The sequence below is a fragment of the Mirounga angustirostris genome, unplaced genomic scaffold (genome assembly GCF_029215605.1).
Source record: "Mirounga angustirostris isolate CCGP_5_RB_7025 unplaced genomic scaffold, mMirAng1.0.hap1 SCAF_4, whole genome shotgun sequence".
Taxonomy (NCBI): domain Eukaryota; kingdom Metazoa; phylum Chordata; class Mammalia; order Carnivora; family Phocidae; genus Mirounga; species Mirounga angustirostris.
Window position 1 is genome coordinate 33,694,935 of NW_026991712.1, and position 20,678 is coordinate 33,715,612.

At 40.6% G+C, this 20,678-nt stretch overlaps 1 protein-coding gene and 1 long non-coding RNA gene across 3 annotated transcripts in view; one reads left to right on the top strand and one right to left on the bottom strand.

Annotated features, from left to right (window-relative positions):
- RIMS2 (regulating synaptic membrane exocytosis 2) overlaps positions 1 to 7,117 on the bottom strand; it is a 581,950-nt gene extending 574,833 nt beyond the window's left edge. For both annotated transcript variants that reach the window (XM_064588000.1, XM_064588001.1), the window contains exon 1: positions 5,991 to 7,117. In XM_064588000.1, coding sequence (XP_064444070.1) covers positions 5,991 to 6,166 — 176 coding nt within the window. In that variant the 5' untranslated portion in view covers positions 6,167 to 7,117. The remainder of the gene's footprint in view (positions 1 to 5,990) is intronic.
- A 54-nt stretch (positions 7,118 to 7,171) lies between these two features.
- Positions 7,172 to 20,185, top strand: LOC135364081 (uncharacterized). Its single transcript, XR_010410558.1, has 3 exons — positions 7,172 to 9,421; positions 16,999 to 17,162; positions 19,282 to 20,185. It is a non-coding gene; the product is annotated as an uncharacterized LOC135364081 (long non-coding RNA).
- The last annotated feature ends 493 nt before the right edge of the window (positions 20,186 to 20,678 follow it).

Sequence of the window (20,678 nt, forward strand, 5' to 3'; positions counted from 1 at the left end):
ACAGGGTGTTTGCTCTCTGGGAGTTTATAATCTAGCAAGGTAGACAGACCATAAACAAATAAATTGTAAATTTTAATAAGCATAAGTGGGGAAACATTAAAGATGTTGTAGAAAAGAAGAAAGAGAACCTACTTAAGAAAGAGGCAAGAACACAAACTTGAAGCTAAGGTCAGAAAGATGAGAAAGAGGCAGTCATACAAAGATTGTGTGCATCTAAGAAGCAATGCAAAGGAGAAGAGCACTCTGAACTGTAATAATTCTTCAGAATCCATTAACATGATAAGATTCTCTGAGTTCTCAGATATAATATGAATAAGACAAATAAATAAATACATATTTTTATTAGTAGAGTAAAAAATTGATCCCAGGCAAATCTAAGGACAATCATAGAGTAATCTGCACAAATTAGTTTCCTCACATTCACCCAAAACAATCAGTATTTTGCCAATAACCAATAATTTGGTGTATTATTTTCACTACTACCCCTTAGTTTCCAGACTCTTTACGAATGGTTTTTGCTGTGGAAACTGCTTCCAATTCATCACCTTCCCTGACCTTCTAGATAACTAATGAAGTCACTTAAAAATCTTCAGGTATTCTTCTAACTTCCCAGTAGACAAGGAAGAGAATGTCTCAATTTAAAAAAAAAAAGGTAAGATTTCACCCAGGAATGCTATAATAATATTAAGGCCTAGAAACTGTTGTCTATAATCAGTTAATAACAACTATTCGTTGCACACCTACTTATGCCAGGACATTTAGTCTATATTGATCACAACAATCCTTCAAGGTAGGCATTATTATTCAGATAACAGAGCTGAGGAAACACGGGCTCAGAGTGCTTAACAACATAAGTAAGACCTTACAGTTATTAATTAGTAAAATAAGGTTTCAAGTCAAAATCCATCTGGTCCCTCACACTTGCCTCCATTACCTCTCTCTTTGTCACACAGTATGACTAGTTCCTTATCAACATATATTGTCAACAAAAAGATATTATTTAATTGTCCTAGTTAATTTAAAATACAGAATATATATAATTTATTACGTACTGTCTCATAAAATGCCAATCAATGTTTTAGAATGCATTTTAAATTCTTAGAAACTATAGGTTTTCAATTTTTGACAATGGCCATGGCTATTTACGTGTACAATAATGATTTTTATTTAAAAGTCTTCATGATTAAATTGCATCTATTATTTGACATGCCTTGTTCTTAAAATTTCATTTAGCTCTAAGAAGACAATATGGTAGTTTTTTAAATATTAGAATGAAGAAGATCATTCTAACTACATCATAAACCTCAAAGCCATAAAAAAAGTAATAAATTCAAACACATTTTAAAAAAAATCCTGACCAATAAAAAAAGGTCATAAAACAAATGACAATAAAAAGAGCTTCTACAAATCACTAAAAATGACCAACAGAAAAATAAGACTTTAAACAAATGTAAAAGGCTCTCAGCCTCACTGATAATAAGTAAACTTCAATTAAATCTACAATGGCATATTTTTCACCAAAATATTGGCAAAGATTATCACACACTGAATTGGAAAGGATGTAGGAGTCTCCCTAGTTTATGTCACTTATGCATACTTATTCTATGAAAGTAAATTTGGCAATATTTATTAAAATTTAAAATACACTGACCTTTTGACCCAACAATGCATTTCTAGGAATTTATTCCAAAGATACATTCACACACATAGGAAATGATATATGTACAAAGATATTTATCACAGTGCTTTTCTAATGGCAAAATAATTAGAATCAACCTAAATATCCAAAAATCTGGTTCTAGTTAAAGAAATTACAGAGTATTCACAAAATGAGATATTATGCAGCCACTAAAATGAATGAGAAAACTATATATTAATGGGTGTGGAACTGATCTCCTAAAAAGTAAACTGCAGTACACATTTGTGGTTTTTATATGTACACATATATATCCACATATCTGTGTGCACACACATACACACATACACATACATATGTGTGATGTACACACATATCTACTCCTACATATAGAATATTTCTAGCATGGTATACAATAAACTGGCAAGAGTAGTTGCCTCTAGCTTGGGGAAAAACACAGCTAAGAAATTTTGTACTATAGGTATATATTATCCATTAAATAAAGAAGCTTATAAATTGACTTTGAAAAATACTTTTAAATTATTTTTAAAAATCTAGAACTGCTCATCTATGTTTTAAATGTAAGTTAAATTGTCACTCTGATCTATCATGAAACTTTTGCTCATTGTCTTCCTTTATTTGGGGAGTAAATTATCTCTTTGACATTAACAGAAAATCCAAACTAAGAATAAAAAGATAATTTATACATCAAGAAACATAATTTCTAATTTGATATAAAAAAACTCTCATCTGAAAGACTATAATATGCACTAGTAGAAACTCAATAAATATTTATTGAATGAATACTTTTCTATTGATTTCAGTGGTTTTGCTTTTCTCATGCATTTTTTTCACAATACCACCACAACAACAACAAAACCTCACTGAAAAATACAAACTTAATAAATTATGCTTTAATTTCAAAGAAATCATTCTTCATTTTCCCAACAAAATTTGTAATCTGCCTCATTAACATTACCACAAGTCATAGCAACATTACTTATTAGGTACCTAATATGTGTAGGTGTTAAAGATGCTGCAAAACAGAAACTTCAAAGAAGAGTACATTTTTATTCTTGCCCTCAAGAAGCTTACAATCTTGAAAGACAAGACTTAAAAATATTAATAAGTAAAAGAACATTATAGATTTTACCAGTAGATTGAGTTATCAAAACTAAAACTATAAAAGGATTTTCATGTAAGGATAAAAAAAGTAATTACTGATCTATTGAGGGATCTACTGAGATATAAAATGCTTCCAAACTTTTAGTATCTCAATTCCATGTAAAATGAAATTACTTGATGGTGACAGAAGATTTCTTGAGTATGTGGATGTTCAGCAAGGCTTTGAAGAAATTGCTAATAATTAAATATAAATAGTTCTTAATTAATCTCTTCCCAAAGAGAGAGATTACTATAGTAATGGTCTCAATAGTGGTCTCAATCTCCTTTGATTGCTCACCTCTCTCATTAAAAATATCTCAGGCATGAACTTCTTAATACGTGTGTATTTATTCACAAATTATATGTATCTTAATATTGTCAAACTATATATTAAATATCAGTAAAACGATTTCTTTTTCAAATAGAAATAGAAGTTTTAATATTCTCTTCCTGTACCCCAACATATCATCTTGTGATGTACTTTGGTATGCACACCCCACTCTGTATGAATACTTAGTATGAAAATATTTTCATCCAATGGTTTCAGTTTTTCACACATCAAACTTATCTTCTAATATAGTTGTTACAAGCAGCAGACATGAATTTGATTTTCAGCTTCTCTCTGCCCATGACCTTCTCTCAGAATAGATGTTAACATGCAATTAAATGGACATTACTAAAGAAAAACAAAGGATAATATAGTCTTGACCAGATGAACAGTCCCTAAAACTTAATGAGAAATAGTAATCATTGAAGAATACTAGTATTATTTTTTCTTATACATAGTATTTATAACTTAATACCCAATATAATATTACTTAATAAATTATAAAATTCTTCAAAACTATCTTTATTATAATTCTATCATAAAGTCTATTCTTTTCCTCATTTTCCTTGCCTCATCTTACTTTATTACAAAAGCCAAAAACATTTTTAAACAACATTTAAAATTAAATGTTTTATGCTTTAACCTCCAAAAAACTTCTTGTTAAAATGAATATAAAAATAATTCTGAAACCATATAGGCCACTTTGAGGTATGACTCCTTCCAAGACTATTAGGTAGAAATGCAAAAAGATATTTAAAATAAATATGAACAGATTTTTCATCAATGTAATTTCATAGACTGTATGAGTATATGTTTAGAGAATGTTTTTACCTAAACTATGCAATTATGAATGCATGAACATTATATGTATTTGCATAGTATGTAGGTTTACATAGAAATGTAATGTATATAATATACCTACGTGAAAAAACCTTTCACAACATTTTCCTAATGTAATATACTGGTCACTCTGAGTAATTCTTAATTTAGTATTCAAAAGTTGGTTTACATTTCTATATATCAGCACAAGAGTGAACTAGCCAGTAAATACTACGATTTAGCCTACTACAAAGAAATAAAAACACATTGTACATTTAAATATGTGGGTCAAAGAAATAAAACTACATTTTATTTGACATCATTTTGGCACCACTAATTTTATTGCAATTATAGTAAAAAGTATAGATTCATATATCTGAATATCACACTCTAAGTTATCAAAAGCTTGGTATTGTCAGTATATATAGTTAAAGCAAAGTGAGTAGAATGCTCATAAAGCTTTTAAAAATAATGCTTTATTCCTCCATTAGTTAAAATAAGCTACTTAATCTCTTAACCGTTTTTCATTTCCCAAGCCTACTAATAAATCATATTCCCAAACAAGTCTCCAAACCCAGAAATTAGCTTTGAAAAAGTAATTCTTCTTTATTCCAGTTAATATGTCAGGAACATTTGCTCTCTTAGCGCTTCAATATTTTTTTAGAAATTGTATTTTTCTCAGATATTTGATACATTTGTTACCACAATTTATAGTATTTTTCATTAAAATATGAAAATATATATGTATAGACAGAAACTTGTTTCTTTATAAATGTATTAAAGAATACTGAATTGAACAACCTGTTTTTAAAATTTACATGATTAGAGGTCATGTATTAGTTCCTTCATAGAGGAACTCTACTCTTTCAATTGTGTGTTTCTGTGGAGAATATGGGAAAAGTGTATTTGATAACACGCAGAACCATCCCACCTTTAACATATAAACTGTACAAGTTAATCTCTTAGTACATAATTCATTTCAAGTAAAAAGAAAAAAGTTGAGTTGGAAAAACATAAAAAGGTTACGCGTCTTCTGCACAATCTCTTTCATACAGTAACTGAGAAATCAAATGCCCATAAAACATTTAAAAGCAAACCTGTAGAAACAAATCTCTTTGCTAGACTGAAAGAAAAGGAGTCTCGAAGCTGTATATGTCTGGACAGTTCCCTGGTGCTGAAGTTACACAGCGCTAAACCGATGCCTGGGTGCTGCTTTTACTATCCCACCCTCGTCAAAATCCTGGCTGCCTACACTATGAACACGAGTACTAGAACTTCGCAAGGTAGGAAGCATCCCAAACTGCAGTAATGGTAGGAAAGGGAGCCTCTTCAGAGTCTCCTCAGGATTAAACAGATTTACTAGTTGCAAACAGAAAGAGCAGCAGAGTGCAGGGTGTTAGAACCCGCCGAGGGGGAGGGGCTGGAAGATGGCGGCGGCCGCACACCCACCCGACACATGCCAGAGCTTAGGCCCCTCGCCTGCACCGCCGCCCTCCTGCCTGCAGCGACCGTGGGCAGCTCTGCTCGTCTCCGCGTTGGAGGCAGAGCCGCCCTGCGGAAACGCCGGACTAGGCGCTCCGGCTGCGCCCGCATCCCCGGCGGCGCGCCTTCGCCCGGGTCCCGGCCGGGGAGCACCTGTGCACGGCCATATTGGATTCACTGCCCCAGTCACTGCCTCCGCACCGGGGCGGCTGGAAGGGAGAGGGGACGCGCGGAGCCTGGGTTCAGCTTCAGCCCCGTGGGGGCCCTGGAGCCCAACTGGCCCGCGAGGGAAGTCGGAAGGACGCCCGGGAAAATTACAGCGTCCAAGGGCTCGCCATCCTCATCTCAACCGGCCTCGGCGCCCTCCCTCCCCGACACACACCCCCGCACTCTGACACCCAGAAAGCAGCCCCGGCGGCCGGCGCCGGCCGCAACCCTCGTGGCCCAGGCGCCGCCGGCTGGAGGGAGGGCGGCGATCCCCGGCGCGCAGGCGGCCGCAGGGCAGCCGCCGTGGGGGCGGAGGGGAGGGAGGGAGGGGGGAAGATGGAGCCGGGTCCTTACTTGAGCACCGACTGCTCCTTCTCCTCTTCTTTCTTCTGCCGATCCATGACGGCCAGGATGATTTTCCTCTCCTCCTCCGTGAGGTGGCTGAGGTCGGGCATCTCGGGCTGCAGGGGCGGCTGAGAAGCCGCCGGGGTGGGAGCCGGGCGGCCCCGCGGCCCGACAGGAGCCGACATGTTTGGTGGAGCTTAACCACCCTAGGGAAGCAGGGAGGCAACTCCACTGGCGGCGGCGGCGGCACCCGCGCGGGCGGCTGGGGCAGCCTCCGGCGCTGGGACAAATACATACAAATCAATGGCCTTCAATCCGAGGCGACAGCCCCCCTCCCCCAAGAAAGAAAGAGCCGGGGCGGGGGGACGGGCGAGAGGGCGAGCGCGGGGGTAGTGAGGGCTGAGGAGTGCGCTCCGGGAAATGTTTCTTCTTCCCGGGGGCGAAGGGCTGGCAAGTGAGCGGTTTGGCAGAGAGAGCGGGAGGCCGGGCCGGGACGCGGTGTGCGCGGAGCGGCGGGGGAGGGTGGTGGAGTAAGGTGGCGGGGACGGCTAAGGGTGGGGTGACTGGAAGGAGCGGGCGGGAGGGCGGCGCGCCGGCCGGGGCGCGAGTGTGTCCGGCGGGGGCGCGCGCCGCCGCGGAGGGGAAAGGGGTAAGCTGCGAAGTAGCCCCCTGGGGGAGTCCCGGGGACTCGCTCCAGGCGCTGGGAGGCAGCGTCCTGCCAGCCGGAGGGGCCGCCGGGGCGGGAGCCGAGAGGGTAGTAAGGAAACAGGGGCTAATTTCCCAGAGAAGCAGCTCAGCTGTCCCGCCGACTGACGCGTCACTGGGCTTCCAGGCGCCGCGGAGGGAGGACCCCTCCAGAAACAGCCGGGAGAGGGCCGCGGGGCCGAGGACGGCCGCCGGAGACCGCTCCAGGCTAGAGCGGAGAAGCGAAAGCGAGGAGGGGATGACAAGGGCTCGCGGCGGAGATTCCCGGGGCCCATCGGCTGCCAACGCCCGGATCCGAGCGAGCTCCGACGCGTAGCACGGTCGGGCGCTGGTGCTTCCTCATCACGCGCCTGCCGGCGGACCCTCAGCCGCCGCCGCCCCTTGGCTCCCTGGAGTCGGCGCCGAGGGCCGACTCCCTACGCCGCTGCCGCTGCTGCCGCCGCCGCTCGGTGCCGCCGCCAGCGCCTCCTCCGCCCCTCCGCCTCCCGGGCTCCTCCCGCGGGGGCCGCGTCACCTCCCGGCCGCCCAGGCCAGGGCACGGCGAGCACCCCTCCCGAGCGCGACCTGTGGGCTGGGGGCGGGCGGGGAGGGGGGGTGGGGAGCGAGTTTTCGGGGGGCGCTGGAGAACGAGAGCCTGTGAGGGGGCGCCTGAGGAGTCGAGAGTCGGGGCGAACAGTGAGCCTTGGTAGATGGGGGCGCCCTGGGGGTCGGGTCGGGCGGTAAAGGAGTGGGAGCCTGGGGGCAGGGGAGGAGATGGGGTGCGACTGGGAAGTGGGGGCACCTCTGGTTTTAGAAAGGAGGGAACTGTTCGGAATAAGGGAGAGGATGTCCAGGTGTCGGGCTTGGAGGTGTAAGAGTGAGTGCGTGGAGGGGCTCCCGAGGTGTCATGGGTGGGGTCCTGGAAGGAGGGTCCCCTTGGGTGCCGGGGGTGAGGGGGCTCGCCAGGTTTCCTTAAAAGGAGGGAGAGGGAGCTATGAGCAAGTAGGGAGTGCAGGTGATGTCGAGGACCAGGAACCCTGTGCAGGAGGTGGGGGGTGGGGAGGGGAGGATGAGGAAGTTCTGGAAAACTGAGGGCTTTTGGCCAAGAATGCGTGGAGAGGTACTGAGGGGACAACATGGGAGAGCGCAGAGAAGTAGGGATATGAGATTGGGGGAGTTAGGGTTTGTCTGGGAGAGGTGTGAGGATGAAGAGGAGCCGGGAAGCCGTGAGGGTGCTAGGATAATCCGGTGGGTGAGAATGAGCCTGAGCCTGGGCCAAGGGCTGCGGTCTATTTGGCCCTTCCTGGGGGGCCTCGTCTAGAGAGAAGAGGCAGAGAAACAAGGGGATCAGGTTAACGTCTGCGTCTGTTTTTAGAGGCACAGAGATGGATTCAGTGAAAGATACAGAGAACCAGCTGAGGGAGAATGGCAGTGGCTGCCGCCGCCTTCTCTGGACCCAGCTGTGCGCAGTCCGGACAACCCTCCGGGTGGGGGCAAGACTGGGAGCGAACTGGGAGGGGTGGAGGAGAGGCCCCATGGCCCTGACTGGGGGTGCATCACTAGTGACCATCCTCTTCTGGGCGCTCTCCACAAGAGAGTTGGGGAGTGTGTGTGTGTGTGTGTGTGTGTATTATGTGCACACCCCTACCTCACCTTCCACACTTGCAGTGTTTAGTACCAAGCCAGATTATGGTCAGATGAGTAGTGTAAGGCCTTTGGGGGTTGTATTATATTTACCTTCTTGGTGTGTAGTAAGCACTCTCCCTCCTGCCTCTGTTCCCCAGGTACCATATGACTAACTCCCAATTTAAGAGAGCTGGGGACAGACAAAGCAGCCCTAGAAGTCTCTTGTGACTTCTAAGCTTAAATGTCTGTGTTTCTTTTCTCCCATGCCTTGTAATTGGGAAGAGGGAAGAAGGAAAAGTTTACTTAAGTGCTCTTGTTTTTTTAACTCCCTTGCTTCAAACCAAAAGAGCATACTCCAAATGATTCCTTTTTCATCTTTTTAGAGCTAAGCAAACTAGAAGAGATCATATGTATCCCAATTTACTACATCAAAAACTAATGATGTAATGTATGGTGATTAACATAACATAATAATAAAAAAATTTTTGTTTTAGTTGAGAGTTAGAGAACTTAATAAATCTCTAAGCCAGCCTCGTCATCCTACGGGAAATTGAAGACTTAAAAATCAGCCACCTAGTAATGGCAGCACTACAACTAGAACCTAGATATTTTTACTCCAGTGTGAAACCATGGTGGTTTTCAACCCTGGCTGCACATTAAAATTATCTGGGTCACTTTTCAAAAATACCACCTGGGTCCAACCCTAGATCAAATGAATCAATCTCTGGGGTTAGGACCCTGGCCTGGTCATGGGTATATTTTGACACTCCCTAAGTGACTAATGTACAACAAAGGTTCAGAATTACACCGTGAGCATCGCAAAATAGAAAACAGGAGGAACTGGGAGGCGGAGAACAAGAAGAACACTTCTTTTAGTTATTTTAGGTTGAGTACGTAAAGGTAAACTTAAAAGCGGTTGTCCAAATTAAACAGTTTCGGTGTTCCCTTTACAGTAGAGCCACATCCTGGACCCTGCACTATTTTCTACCAGTAACACAGCATGCGGGGTGCCAGTGGCTGTGTTTCCCTGCACCCCCACTGCCTCTCACCTCCCTGGAGACACTGTGAAATACAATGCACAGGAGATGGTATCATGGGGACAGCTGACTTCTTACAGGATTGAAACAGAAGTGAGTGATCTTACTGTGTTTCATTTTTACATTTCTTTACTACAACACATGATTTTCCTATTAAAGGGAATCCTCAGGAAGTATCTTAAAATCATCTTCTACCTTGATTCATGTATCTTTCCAAGATAAAAATGGGTCAGACTATATATCATATGGATAAAATATCACATAGAGGGGCGCCTGGGTGGCTCAGTCATTAAGCGTCTGCCTTCGGCTCAGGTCATGGTCCCAGGGTCCTGGGATTGAGCCCCACATCGGGCCCTCTGCTCGGCGGGAAGCCTGCTTCTCCCTCTCACACTCCCCCTGCTTGTGTTCCTTCTCTTGCTGTGTCTGTCAAATAAATAAAATCTTTAAAATATATATATATCACATAGAATTTTTAATGGGCTACTTTTCAAAGTAATAGGCCCAACTTAATATAAGATTGCTATGCTCAGAACTAAAAGTACCTTCAAAATACCTCTATCCTTCAAAAGATCTCTATCTTTTGATCTATAGTCTGGAGCTTAGAGGCATTTTGTTTTGTTTGTTCTGGTTTTGTATTTACTTAAAATGCTTATCATATCTTACTGTATCCTGTATGGCATATGTTTTGCTTGGGCATGTCCCTCAAATATATGAATTTGAGGTTGAGTTCAAACTGATTGTTCTTAACTTTAGAAGTAACTGACCGTCTTCATCATTGAATTCTCAAGGTCCTCTTGACAGGCTACACACTAACTCCAAAGTGCAAGTCCTTTCTTCAATTCCGATAGGGACACAAGTTTGTAAAGCCTTTAAGTCTGTGGACTTTAATTTTTACATGTGAGTAAGAGCTACTTGTAATCTACTAAATAAGTCATATGAAGCATATCTAAACTAAAATCATAAACTAATCACTAGAATCTACTGAGGACTCAGCACTCTGCTAAGATTATCTGGCTCCCTGAAATCATTGAAATCATTGCAGCTTTCTTACTGTACATGAATATATGTAGGTGGTTGGTATTTCTATAGTTTCTCCTAACAGATCTCCCTGCTTGTATCCTTGCAACTCTACAGTCTTTTCTCAACACAGCATGAAGAGCAAGCCTCCTAAAACATGAATCAAATCATATCACTCCACTGGTCAAAATCTTGTGGTGGCTCTCCATATTCAGTAAGTCAAAGTTAAACTCTTTAATTGGCCTACAAGTCCCACATAATCTCTCTGACCTCATCCACTACTTTCTTTCAGGCTTTCCTCTAGCTGTTCCCTCTGCCTAGAACACTCTTCGCTGAAGTATTCACTTGCTGACTTCCTCTGCTCCTTCAAACTTTTGCTCAGTTATTCATCCTGTTTAATATTCCAGCCTGCCCCACTGCTCCCTGGTTGCTCCAGTCTCCATTACTGTACCCTACTTTTCTTTTTTCCATAGCACTGGCCGTTCTCTGACAACTTTTACTGCACGTTCACTAATATCCCAATACTAATGTATATCATTAGTTATCAACTTCCCTCTACTGGAACATAAGCATATGCACAGAGCAGGATTTTTACTCATGTAGCCCAAACACCTAGACAGTACATAGCACATTGTAGGTGTTCCAACAAACACCTGTTGAATGAATTTCTGGAGAGAGAATTTGTCATCATTATTGGTTTAAGTTGGGCAGGAGAAAGGGGAAAAAGCATTCTCAAAAGAGGGAAACACAGGTACAGAGAAGTAAGATCTAAACTTTGTCAAGGTATATAGGTTCCTTTACAGTTCATCTCCTGCCTACCTCTAGGCTTTTCTCCAATCCAGCCTACCAACATATTCCCCTCTGCAGCCATGACAACCTTGATGCACTTTACTGAATGTGTAGTTTCTCATTTCTGTGACTTTCTACTCCCTCTCCCATAACCCTCTTCTCAGTCAGTTATCTTCTTTGTCTTCATATGCTCATCCCTCCCTTTCTCCTCTTTCCAACATTTTAGCCCGGGCTCTCTCAGCACTGCCCAGACCTTGCTCACAGATAGCACTTGTCACATGGCATTGTAAGCATTTACTTCCTTCTCTGTAGCCTCAACTACACCATGAATTCTTTAAGAGCAAGGAATATGCCTTCCACTCCAGTTTCCCCACGGCCTGCCAAACTATCTTATATGTTATAGGGGCTCAATAAATATATGCTCCACAATTACATGAGTGGTCACAAAGTAATGAGAAAAATCACTGTTACTGGAGTATGCGGGGAAAGAGGCAGAGAACTGTAGCAAGACATAAAGCCGGAGAAATAGGTTGTAGGAAGATTATGCTACAACCTTATATGCTGTGATGAAGAATTTGAACTTGCCCTATAGTCCTTGGACAGGCAGTGGAGGGTTTTTTTATGCACAGGACTGACATGATCAGCTTTAATTTTCAGGAGAATATCCTGCCTTCAATTCCTCATCCACATCCAAAACAGCTGCTAATCGAATTACGGAAAGGACACAGATGTGCAGTGGGCTTGGAGACACAATACCAGAGTTTTTACCTCCTGTCTCCAGAATTCATTTTTCGGGCCATTTTACTCAGTAGATTAAAACAGCATGATAATGAGGCCAAGGTCATGGTTTAAATCCCTGGGTGAGTCAGTCAGTGCAGTGGCCACAGCTGACTGTTCATCTTGCCAGTTGTCAAATGACAACATGTTATTCCTTGACCAGGAACTGTGTGGAAGAATATGACTGGTTCACCAAAAGTTAATCAGCATTATTGGAAAAGCAACACATAGTACTTAGCTGTGGTTATAGGACCATACTGTCATTTTAATTAAAATAACAGTATTATATTAGGGATAACAAAAGAGCAAGCATCAGAGAAAGAATACATTGTTTATTCCTAGAAAAGAAGCTCAAGATTAGTACAGTTTAATTATTGGGATTTGAGGCCAAGAAGTAATGAAAAATTTAGTGGATATTGGTGTAGCTAAGCTTTATTAATTACTTTTTGTGTATTTAGCCATGTAGGAGGTTATTTCTTAATTATTATGTCATAAAACCCATAGAGTCATTTATATTAAAAGGATCTGGGAAAATCATATTCTAATCATCTTTCATTTATAGCATTATAAAGTTATTTCTATTTTTATTCCCTCCTAGCAGTCAGGGAGCACATCTTTAAAGTGAAAAAGGACAATATTAGAGATTGGGACATAGAGGCATAACTGATGTTACTATTTTCTTAATTATACCTTCATCTTAGTTACAACTCTGACCACTTATAGAAGTAAAAAAACAAGTGAATTTTATGAGATCAGAAATAAATTAAAAATCCCTAATGAACAAATGGATCTAGGCATTATAGCAATTAAATAGCAACAGCTGCTAACATCATAAAAGATAATCAGCCAGGCATTATGTGCTTCCTGATAGAAGAACACAGAACACAACACAACCTGTGAAGTTGTCTTGCAAAAAAAGGAAAAAAAAAAAAAAAAAACCTGAATTTGAACATCTTCTGGTTCCACCTATCAATTACAGGAAACACCGAGAACAAAGGACCATATTAAACTGCACCATGTAATATGTGGAATGAAATTCAGGTTTTTTAGCAAAATACATTACATGGAAAAAATAAAGAGCTGGAGGGAGGATCTATACTTTAAATGAAACCTAACAGACCTCATCCAAGAATTACATGAACCTCATTTGGACCTTGATTTTTAAAAAAAGACTGGAAAAACTTTTGAGAGAACTGGAAATTTGTACAGTAGCAAGGTATTTGATAATAATAGGTAATTATTGGTTTTTTAGGTTAATAATGATACTGTGATGATATTAAAAAATAAAGATTCCCTAGTGATACATACTAAAATACCTATGGATGAAATTACTGGATGCGATATCTGAGATTTGCTTCAAAATAATATAGATGGGGGTGTGAATGGAGCAAAAGTAGTCATGGAAGACAGTAAAAAATCCTTCATAACAAAAGTTTTTAGCAAAAGAATAAGAGTCTCTAGCTTCCATTCTGGCTGACTTTCATTAAACTGGAGAATCAACAAACTCAGATAACCTTTTCTCAAGCATTTATTATTTGATACATACCAGGTTAGCTGCTTTCACATTTTTTACCACCTTCTCACACCATCCCATGAAGAATTAGTATCACTCCATTTCACAGGTTAGAAAACACCCTGAGAGGTTAATTGATTTGACTGGAGGAAGAGCTTGAATTCCAAGGCAAATTTTCAAATCGAGGTCTCCCAGCTCCCTGTCCAAAATTAATGCCACTACACACAATTGCTTAATATGGTTATATGCATATATTGTTTCCCTGACTAAAATACGAGTAAACTTTTACTGCAATATTTAACGTATAACAGACATCATAAGATAGTTATATTTAACCCAAACTGTCACACTTAAAATGGCAAAAAAAAAAAAAAAAAAACAATTATAACAGAAACTAATGTGTAGTTAAGGTGACCGTATGTTCCAGTTTGCCTGACACTATCCCAGCTTGCCCAGGACAGCCCTTGTGTAATCTGTGGATCAGGGGTAATTACTAATTACAACTCCTTTCACTCTCAAAAGTACCCCAGTTTGCCCATCAGATTTTGTGGTTGTGCCACACTTGGTGCAATATGAACTGGGCTCAGATGGACAATATGTAATGGGTATAGAAAATCTATTTCAATTCAAACAGTGTGTTCCAAGATAAAGGTCTGTGTCATAACCATCATGTATTTACCATACTACATTCTAGACATTTAATAAATTTGATTGAAATAGAGTTAACGAATTCTCCATTAGAAAAGAGTAAAACCCCTCTGATTAGATTATACTCTCCCCTAGGACAAGATTTTGACTCCTTCTGGAATCCAGAAATAGGAATACCAAGAATACTGAGCCCATCTTCTAATGCAGATTCATGGCAAAAATGGATCAAACAGCCTAGGATTTGTAAGATAAGCATAATAATGGTTATAGATGTCATCCACATAGGCTAAAATACAGTGCAAGAAGATAAAGAAATAACAATCTTCCCAAATGGAAGCAAAGATAATAGTTGTTTATTTGAAAACATGTAGGAAGTGATTGTGGAAGTGTTGGCCAAAATCTAATGACTTAGGAATAGCCTGCAATCTAAGATTTCCAACAAAATTGTGGCTTTCGGAGACACGGAATGGGTTGATCTTCTGCAACATGAACTGGCTGCTGTATATTTCAGATGTCTGCCTCTGCCTGTGAGGATCACTGTAGCCTTATCTAGATGGTGCCTGATCCAAATGCTTTCGTCCATGTCCTTTACTCTGCCAGACACTGAAATTCAAGAAACTGCCTCCTAGATCTGATGGAAGGAGAGGCAAAGCTTACTATCAGCTTTGTACTGATGGTACTGCCTCCCTAATTACTTCACTATCTTTCTGATTAGCATCATATAACACTAAACTGAAAGGGAGATAGAACAGAGTCCTGTCATTTCCCACAAGGGAAAGGTGAAGAAAAGATTAGCAGAAGAGATCAAGACTAATTCAAGTCTATTAGAGTCTTTACCTTAGTGATAATTTAGTTCATCCAAATACCAGAGAGAGTAATAGATTTATCATATTTATTGGCTGGGTATTTTATAGGGCGCCTCATATATAGAGAAAATGTCACCATGCCAATAATTTTGGAGAAGTTATTCAACTTTGGGAGCTTTGGTTTTTCTCTTATAAAATAAAATTCTTCTACCAGGTGATCAGTGAGATTCTTTCTACCTTTCAAATGTAATGATTCTATAAAATACTACCATTATCTAACACTTCCAAAACGTATCACTCAAACAGCAAGCATGTACCAGGAACTACTGAGAAGAACATAGCTGTATTTCTCAAGAAATAATGTCTCCCTCAAAAACTTCATAAGTCTAGCATGAGGCACAAATATTTATAATCCATTGTGGTACACGCTATAAGAGAGGTATCTATATAATTCTGTGGGAGTACAAAGAGAGGATATACTTACCTTTTATGAGAAACCATAGAAAATTTTCAGATTTTTTTTGTTTTTTTTAAAGATTTTATTTATTTATTTATTTATTTATTTATTTATTTATTTATTTATTTGAGAGAGAGAGAAAGCATGAGTGGAGAGAGGGGCAGAGGGAGAGGGAGAAGCAAGCTTCCCACTGAGCAGGGAGCCTGATGAGGAACTCGATCCCAAGACCCTGGAATCATGACCTGAGCTGAAGGCAGCTGCTTAACGGACTGAGCCACCCAGGTACCCCAAAACCATAGAAAATTTTCAAATGGGTTTTGAAAGAAAGGTTATTTAGGCAGAAAAACAAATTATTTTGTATGACTTTGTGTGGGTTTTAAGAGGTTGGGAAGGGGCGGTTGCTGCAAATGAGGCTGGAAACAACCTCTAAGATATGGTAAGGAGTTGGACTTCATCCTGCAATAGTGCTTCCCAAACTTGAATGTGCATAAAAATCACCTTTGTAGATTTCATTAAAATGCAGATTCAGATTCACTTGGTTTTGGGTAGAGCCTGAAAGTCTACATATCTAGTGAGCTCCAAGTGATGCCTCGCATACCACTGATCCATGGACCACATTTTAAGTGTGAAGTGTATTCTAAAGTAGGAAAGTGGGCGCCTGGGTGGCTCAGTTGGTTAAGTGACTGCCTTCGGCTCAGGTCATGATCCTGGAGTCCCTGGATCGAGTCCCGCATCGGGCTCCCTGCTCGGCAGGGAGTCTGCTTCTCCCTCTCCCACTCCCTGTTTGTGTTCCCTCTCTCGCTGTGTCTTTCTCTGTCAAATAAATAAATAAAATCTTTAAAAAAATAAAATAAAATAAATAAAGTAGGAAAGTGATATGGTAAGATTGTTTTTAGGAAAGGTTACTCTATGAACAGGTAGGAAGTGAAATGAACAGAAGCAAGAGTGGTGCTAAAGAGAAAAATGAGGAAGCTATTGAAATAATGGAGGTCACATAGAACCTGAACCACGGTAATGGAGATGGAAAGGAGGGGGTGTCTTTAGAATATTTCTAAGATGTAGGATGAATAGGACTTGATGACCAATCAGTTGTGACAGGTGAGGGAGAGAGAGGAGTCCACACAAGAATCCAGTAGTCTCAATTTGATTTAAAGATAGAAAATCTCATTAAATCAGTATTGAACTACATCCGCAAAATAAGAAAAGACCATAAAAACACACTTGTTTGGCTATAGCCATCTTTGGCTATTGTTCTATTTAACCCTGTAACAGTCTCAGATGGATCTAGAACTATGTTGTCCAACATGGTAGCCACTAGCCATAGCCACACTAGCCACATGTGGCTATTTAGATTTAAATCAATTTATTATTATATTAATTAAAATTAAATAACATTAGAAATTCAGTTCTTCAGTTACACTAGTCACATTTCAAGCACTCAATAGCTATATATGTGGCCAGTGGCTACATATTGCAGAGTACCAGTATAGAACATTTTCACCTTAGAAGAAATTTCTATTCCACAGCATGATAAAGGATCAGTTCAGCATCTGTATTGCAGGGAATCAACATAAAAAGCATCCCAATGTCTTTATTTTTTTATTTCTTTTAAATAAAATATATCATTTTATAAGATTTTTTAATATTTTTTTTTACCCAACAGTCAAGGAATTAAGAAATGGTAACATTTGAAAACCACGTTGAAGGTGAGGAAATCTTGGCAGGCTCAACAACATCATTTTCCTTTGAGAGACACCACCAGTGTTTGGAAATCCCAGAAGATGTCTCAAGATTATAACACCCTTGAGAAAATGAGCTCATTTGTAAGTAAGTGCATGAGAATGGTAACAGACACATTCCCCATATGTAAGCAATGGATAAATAAGGCTTCATTGTAAAGCTTCATGCAATTGCCATGAGTAGTTTAAAGATTTATTTATCTGAGAGAGAGCAAGTGAGAGCATGAGCAGGGGGAGGGGGCAAAGAGAGAGGGAGAGGAAGAATCTCAAGCAGACTCTGTGCTGAGTGTGGAACCTTGAGATCATGACCTGATCCAAAACCAAGAATCAGATGCTTAACTGACTGAGCCACCCAGGAACGCCTGCCATGAGTAGTTTAGACAAGAAGGAAGAACTGAGTACAACGGTTTAAAGATGGAGTCTGTTCTAGGGCTTTTCCCCATAGCAACAGACAACTTACCAATAAAGAAAGAAAGCATCCCTGTTTTACTCTTACTTTATGTTTAATGAGAAAACTGTGGTTTCAATGACTACCTCAATGAAACTAGTATCTAAAATTGTATCTCTGGGGCGCATGGGTGGCTCAGTTGGTTAAGCGTCTGCCTTCCGCTCAGGTCATGATCCCAGGAGCACCCCCATCAGGCTCTCTGCTCAGCTGGGCACCTGCTTCTCCCTCCCCCTCTGCCTGCCTCTCTGCCTAACTTTTGCGTGTGCTCGCTCTCACTCTCTGTGTCAAATAAAATCTTAAAAAAATAAATAAAAATAAATAAAATTGTATCTCCAACTTCAGTCCTTCATACTCAACTGTCTGTACAGCACTTATACTTGAGGGTTCCACTACCGCCTCAAACTTAATATGCCTAAAACAGAATTTATCCACGACTCCCTTCCTCAACAAAAAAAATAAAGTTCCTTTTCTGACTTCCACTTTTCTATCACTGGAGTCATCATTTCCCCCCAGATCTTCTGGAGCAGAAATGTCAAAAATATCTGTAATTATTCCTTATGTTTTGCTTACATCTAATCAGCCCCTACATACTATTATTTCTTTATAATATCTCAAAGATAAATTCTTCTCACTACCACCACTCTAACTTAGGTTATTATCACATCCCACTCAAATAATTACAGTATCCTAAGTATGTTGTGGAAGAAAAACCACTGGACTTTGAGTCAGTGTACCACTAGTTAGTTATGTCATCTCAGGTGTCACAATCTCTGAACCCTAAATTCCTCTATAAAATGAATAGAACTGGACAAGATAATCACTGTGTTCTCTTCAGTTCTAAAACTTTGTGCCAGAACTACTTTTCCTTGCTTCACTCCTTTCTATTCTTCCCTCCAAATCATTCCACACACCACTCGAAGATTAACCTTTTAAAAGCATCACTTTTGGGTGCCTGGGTGGCTGGTTGGTTGGTTGGTTAAGTGGCTGCCTTTGGCTCAAGTCATGATCTCAAGGTCCTGGGATTGTGTCCTGCATCGGGTTCCCTGCTCAGCGGGGGACCTGCTTCTCCCTCTGCCTCTGCCACTCCCCCTGCTTGTGCTCTCTCTTTCTCTGTCAAATAAATAAATAAATTATTTAAAAAGCATCACTTTTATTATTACATGAAGGAGGCACACTAAAGCAATAGTTAAGGATATCAGCCCTAACGTCAGAATGCAAGTATTCTAATCTCAGCTCTGCCAATTGCCAATCATGTTACTAAGCATGTACCTCATCTGTCAAACAGGAAAAGAGAGAGCACCTCATTAAAGATTTCAATAATTAAATGGGGTAATACATGTATAAAGCCTGGCACATTGTAAGTGCTCGATAAATGTTATTCTGACATTTCCCAATCAAAACTCATTAATTGACCCTGCCTACAAAACAAGTCCAAAATCCATACCCTGAGTTTTCAATGTTTCCTTACACTTGCCCTGACAATTATATTCTATAGACCCTCCACCCCAAACATATTAGTCTATTCTCTATCTTCAAGGGGTTTCTGACTTATTTCCATCTCTTCAGTATCACTTATGCCCAGAACACCCCAGCCTCTTTACTTATCTGAAATGTAGCCATCTGAATCAGAAGGCTTTCAGCTACATGATACAAAAGACCAACTTAGACTAGGTTAAATAATAAGGAAATATATTGGTCTAGTGGTAAAACAGGTTTCAGATTGGCTTGATCCAGTGGCTCTACCTCTGTTTCTTTGCAGTTCTCTTGCCAGTGCCCTCCTCCATATATTTCCTTGGCCCTTAAGCTGACTGACATCTGGAAAGATGGCTGTAATGGTCCCAGGCTTCACCTTGTTGTTGGAGGAAGAGAGAGATACTTTCCAGCATTCTAAACAAGATTCCTGAAACTCACCTTGATTGGGTCATATCCTCCTCTCCCCCATCCCCTACCCATAGCCCCAACTGAACAGTGATGTGACCAGGGGAAATGGAGTGTGCTAATGACTGGATTAAACCAACCACAACTCCTCCTGAAGCTTGATGTGGATGTGGGATAAGCTTCCTTCAAAGTACTTGAGCTTAGAGTAGAGGATATTATCCAAGTTAAAGTCTAGATGCTGTTAGTAATGGGAAAGTAGGTAATGAATATTAGTTGCGGAGCCAAGAATGTCCATTCTACCATCCCTAAAGTCCAATTAAAGACCATCTCTTTGACAATGTCAGTTTCTATGAATACTGCCTGGCTTGCCCTATACTGTGTCTTTTATGCATATATCTCTTGCCTCCTTAAGTAGATTATAAGTTCCTTGAAGTCAGGGACATTATATTTCTATTCAGTACTGAGCTGCAAACAGCACTTAATGAAGGATAAAATAGTTTTATGGTGGATTCAGTGCTGTATATTTGGAAAATGGAACTAGGTGGTTAAAAGGAGTGGCCTGGGTGGGAAAAAGTATCACAGCTCTCAGAATTGCCCTTTGAGAAGAGAAACAAGTTAAGCAATGGATCTCTGGGTTAAAAACAAAACAAAACAAAAACAAAAACAAAAAACCTCAATTCCACTCCCTGAAACAGGAGCCCACAGAATCCCATCTCTCCTTTCAGAATGAGTTTGAAGCCAACATGATTTTATCTTTTTTTAAAGATTTATTTATTTTAGAGAGAGAGAGAGAACTTAAAGGAATGGGGGGGGGGCAGGGGAGTGGAGGAGGAGTAGGGGGAAAGGAAGAGAAAGTCTTAATCAGACTGAGTGCTGAGCACAGAGCCTGACCTGGGGCTTGATCTCACAACCCTGAGATCACGACCTGAGCCAAAATCAAATGCACCCCCGAGGCACTCCCCTAACATGATTTTATAATAAATAGCTGTGTTTGATGATTATATTTATGCCTCCACCAGTGGCTTTCTCAGCCTTGACAATCTCAATTTAAGTTTCTTATTTCCTTTGGATTTTCCAAAGTGTTCTCCCTCAAGTGGCATCTGGGAAAACATATTCATTTATTTCATAACTGCTCTTTTGACCTCTTTATTACTTCCCTGACTATTAGAACCCAAGATGCTCTTGCAAACAGGACTTATTGACAGTTTTCATCCTTTGCAAATAGAAGTGATGACAGACCCTCTACTTTGTATAAAAATATTTTGCTATTTCTATACA